Genomic DNA, 3,564 nt, shown 5'->3' on the forward strand with positions numbered 1-3,564 from the left:
CATCACTTGGCTATAAACTTCTTAAGAACTGAGACTACCTGATGGGCAGAGGATTCATGCAGGGGGGACAGTGGGCGCTGAGGAAGAAAAGATAATTGGTGGTGAGCATGCAGGGAAGTGGGAGAGGGCAAAGCCTCTGAAGCTCAGTCTAAAAGTCTGCGCCCAGATAAATGTGTCCTGCAGGCAGTGTGGTGCCACAAAGTCTCCAGAGGAAGAGGGGTGCAGGGGCATGACGAAGGGCTAACTGTGGGTGATGTGAAGGGTGCTCAGAGACAAAACCAGCGAGATCTGTTAGGAAACCTTTGCACCAGTGCAGGTATGCGGTGCAGAGTCATAATTGGTGTGAAGAACAGAAAAGACTGGAAGAAACCAAAGAAGAATTTGAGGATTTGAAAGTCTGGGCATCTAGGGGAACACGCCACAGCTTTGTCAAACTCTAATATGCAAATAATCACCCGGGACCTTGTTAAAACGCAGGTTCTGACTCATTAGGCCTGTGGTGGGGCCTGAGATGCTACCTTTCTAACCAGCTTCCAGGTGCTGCCAGGCTGTGGTCCACAGACTGCCCTGTGAGCACTTTGAGTGATTTAGAAGCAGAGCCAGGTGCACACAGGGCTCCAGGAGCACAATGGTGAGGAGCAGATGGTGTCTGGGTGAAGACAGGTGCCCCTTCCCCAGGTGAGCACAGCAGGGCGCCCGGCTTCCTGAGCAGCTGGCGTTCCAGCCCTCACTTACCCTTCGAGTAACCAACAGCCTGCAAAACCCTTTGTGGCAGCCCTGGTGGAACCACTAACAGAGGGGTTGGAGACGGGGAGCCCACTTGGAGAGAGGGCGATGACAGCCTGTCATGATTGGGTTCGAGGTGCCAGTGTGGGCATCTGAGGGACAAGTCTGTCCACTAAGCAGTTGGAGACACAGCCTCAGCTGCAGATTTGGGACCTCTAGGCCTGTTGATGATAGAGCCCATGGTGAGAGAGCAGGGTGAGGTGAGGTGGAGCTCAGGGATTAATCTAACCCTTGGGGCCTTTTTCAGGCTAACACTCTTCTAACAACATCTCCGTCCCTTTCATTGTCTTGCAGGTCACCGTTCCCTTTATGAACGTAAGTGCTTACGGTCATTCTGTCCTCAAGATGCCAAGTCTCCTCACACGTTCCTGCTCCGTTGACACAGCCCACCTTGGTCCCCGTGTGCCTTGGGGGTCGGGAATCCCCGTTCAGTGGCCTGAAAGGGGATTCGGCCCTCAGACAGCCTCATGTCCGGAGCGCGCCTCCACCTGTTAGCCCCCATTAGCAGGATCCGTCTGGCCAGCCTCGCCCCAACCTTCCAGGGGCCAGAATGTGCCTGCCGGCTCCCTCTGAGCTCGCCTTGCCCTTGTTTTCCCCAAGAATTGGAAAGAGAGGAGATACACCCCTCAAATGAGTTAGAGCCAGGGTGGAACTTCTGAGGTTCAGACCCTGTCCCCTCCACCTGGGTCAAGGGCTCAGGGACCGTCATCTCTTGTGCCCCAGAGGGCAGTGGTTAAGAGCATGGCCACCGGGGTGAACCAGGCTGGGTGGACTCCCAGCCACATCAGTCAAAGCCCCAGTTCATCGTGAGTGAAATAAGGATAATCAAGAACTATCTCAAAAGGTTATTTTTTTTCAGAAGGTTATTTTGAGGGTTAACTGAGATAACCAGGGGAGTGCTTACTGACACAGTGCCTCACACAGACTAAGGCCTCAGTGAACAGAAGTTATTATTCTCTGTGTCTCGGCCCCGTGGGGTAGGGGAAGGGGTGAGGGTTAAGCCTGATGTGAACAGAGGGGAGAGGGGAGAGGAGAGGGAGAAGAGAATTAAAGCAGAAAGACAGCAAGAACCTTTGAAACTGGATGGAAACAGGGAGCAGAATCACACCTTCAGTTAGCTCTGTGTCGCCTCTCTTCCCTTCCGCAGCTATAAGCCCCCCAGGTTAGGCTGGCCCAGGCCACAGCTACCCTCTGTCTTCAGGAAGCCCCTGGTGTTCCAGTGCCCAGGGCCCTCCCTGCTCTCGGGTCCCCCACGCCTTCAGCTGAGAAAGTTGCAGGAGGGCTCCCGGCCCCATGCCCAGGAGGGCAGCTGCCCCTCACCTCTCCGCACGCGTCTTTGCAGAGTTTGATGGGGCGTCGGGCGGATGACAGCGGGAACGGTTGTGATCACTGGCGGAATCCTAGCTACGGTCATTCTCCTCTGCATCATCGCCGTCCTGTGCTACTGTAGGCTCCAGGTCAGTCCCCTGGGCCTGTGGCCAGAGGCCAGCAGCAAACCACGTCCCCAACATGGGGGCAGAACCTGGAGGCCCACTGCGGGCGGGACGAGGCCCAAAGCCGTGGAATGTGGGAGGCGTAAGTCAAGGGGGCTGGGAGTTGGGGGGCTGTCAGAAGGGAGCTATGTTCCCCTCACGCCCTGCACACTTCGGGCACCCAAGAGAGTGAGCTGGGAAAATACCAGGTCACTGTGTTGTGTCTCCCGCGCATCTGAGATTTCTGGAGTGCTGGGAAGGGCACCATGTGGGGAGACTCTGAAAGCAGCTCTCCGCACCCCAGCCTGTGCTTAGTAGGATCTGTATGTCCCTCCCTCTCTGCCTCCCCGCTCTCTCAGCCTCCATCTGAAGTCAATGCACTAGGAAGTAGCGGGAGGAAGAGGGAAGGAACTGGTCTTGCAGGGCCGGGAGGACATCGCTGTGGACCGTGGGCCTCTGGTGTTGAGTTTTCTCTCCGGGGCCAACCAAGCCCCTGGCGCGGGGTCCTCAGCGGAGCAGGGCCGTGGGCACCTGTGCGCAGCCAGAGGGGGGCATTCAGCCCTCAGGCAGCCCTCCCCACTCTCCCCTCAGTATTACTGCTGCAAGAGGAGCAGAGCCGAGGATGCACGCGAGGAGGAGGAGGAGGATCACGACCTGCCCGCGCACCGCAGAGGCCCCACCTGCAATGCCTGCAGCTCCCAGGCCCTGGACGGCCGAGGCGGCCTGGCGCCTCCCACCAGAGAGCCCTGCGGCCAGCCGTGCGGGGTGGCGGCCAGCCACTGCACCGCCTGCTCCCTATACAGCTCTCCCTTTTACATACGGACGGCTGACATGCTGCCCAACGGGGGCGGAGGCGAGAGGCTCTCCTTTGCTCCCACATACTACAAGGAGGGGGGACCCCCATCCCTCCAACTGGCAGCGCCCCAGAGTTACCCGGTGACGTGGCCAGGCTCTGGCCGTGAGGCCTTCACCAATCCAAGGGCTATTAGTACAGACGTGTAACCCCTTCCACCCCCGCCATGCACCAGCGCTGCTGCCCCAGCAGGAGCAATGGGGACAGCGGACGACACCCCCCAGCACGGCCCACAAGGACGGTCTCAGTTTTCCTGGCTTTCCTTTTCCCACAGTGGAGGGCCCACCCGGATTCAGGCTATTGAGGGCATTAAGAACCAGGGCAGGGCCTGGCCCCGCGGTCCACAGGTGGCGGCCTGACAGGTCGTGTTGGCAGCTTAGACAGTTTCTCTGTTGGGACTGTCCTGTGGCCAGTGCCAGCACTGCCACCACCGTCTCACTTCCTCAGTCCCCT

General features: G+C 58.4%; 1 protein-coding gene across 1 annotated transcript; it reads left to right on the forward strand.

Annotated features, from left to right (window-relative positions):
• The first annotated feature begins 2,150 nt into the window (after window positions 1-2,150).
• LOC136138700 (protein FAM163A) lies at window positions 2,151-3,260 on the forward strand. Its single transcript, XM_065897517.1, has 2 exons — window positions 2,151-2,243; window positions 2,850-3,260. Exons 1-2 carry the CDS (start codon window positions 2,151-2,153, stop codon window positions 3,258-3,260), a joined length of 504 nt encoding a protein of 167 aa, XP_065753589.1.
• Window positions 3,261-3,564: the final 304 nt, after the last annotated feature.

This window comes from Phocoena phocoena, chromosome 1, assembly GCF_963924675.1.
Source record: "Phocoena phocoena chromosome 1, mPhoPho1.1, whole genome shotgun sequence".
In the NCBI taxonomy this organism is placed as follows: domain Eukaryota; kingdom Metazoa; phylum Chordata; class Mammalia; order Artiodactyla; family Phocoenidae; genus Phocoena; species Phocoena phocoena.

Coding starts and splice junctions, on each gene's coding strand:
- LOC136138700 (XM_065897517.1), top strand. CDS start 2,151: ATGACAGCGGGAACGGTTGTGATCACTGGCGGAATCCTAGCTACGGTC. Junction 2,244..2,849: donor TGTGCTACTGTAGGCTCCAG/GTCAGTCCCCTG, acceptor CTCTCCCCTCAG/TATTACTGCTGCAAGAGGAG.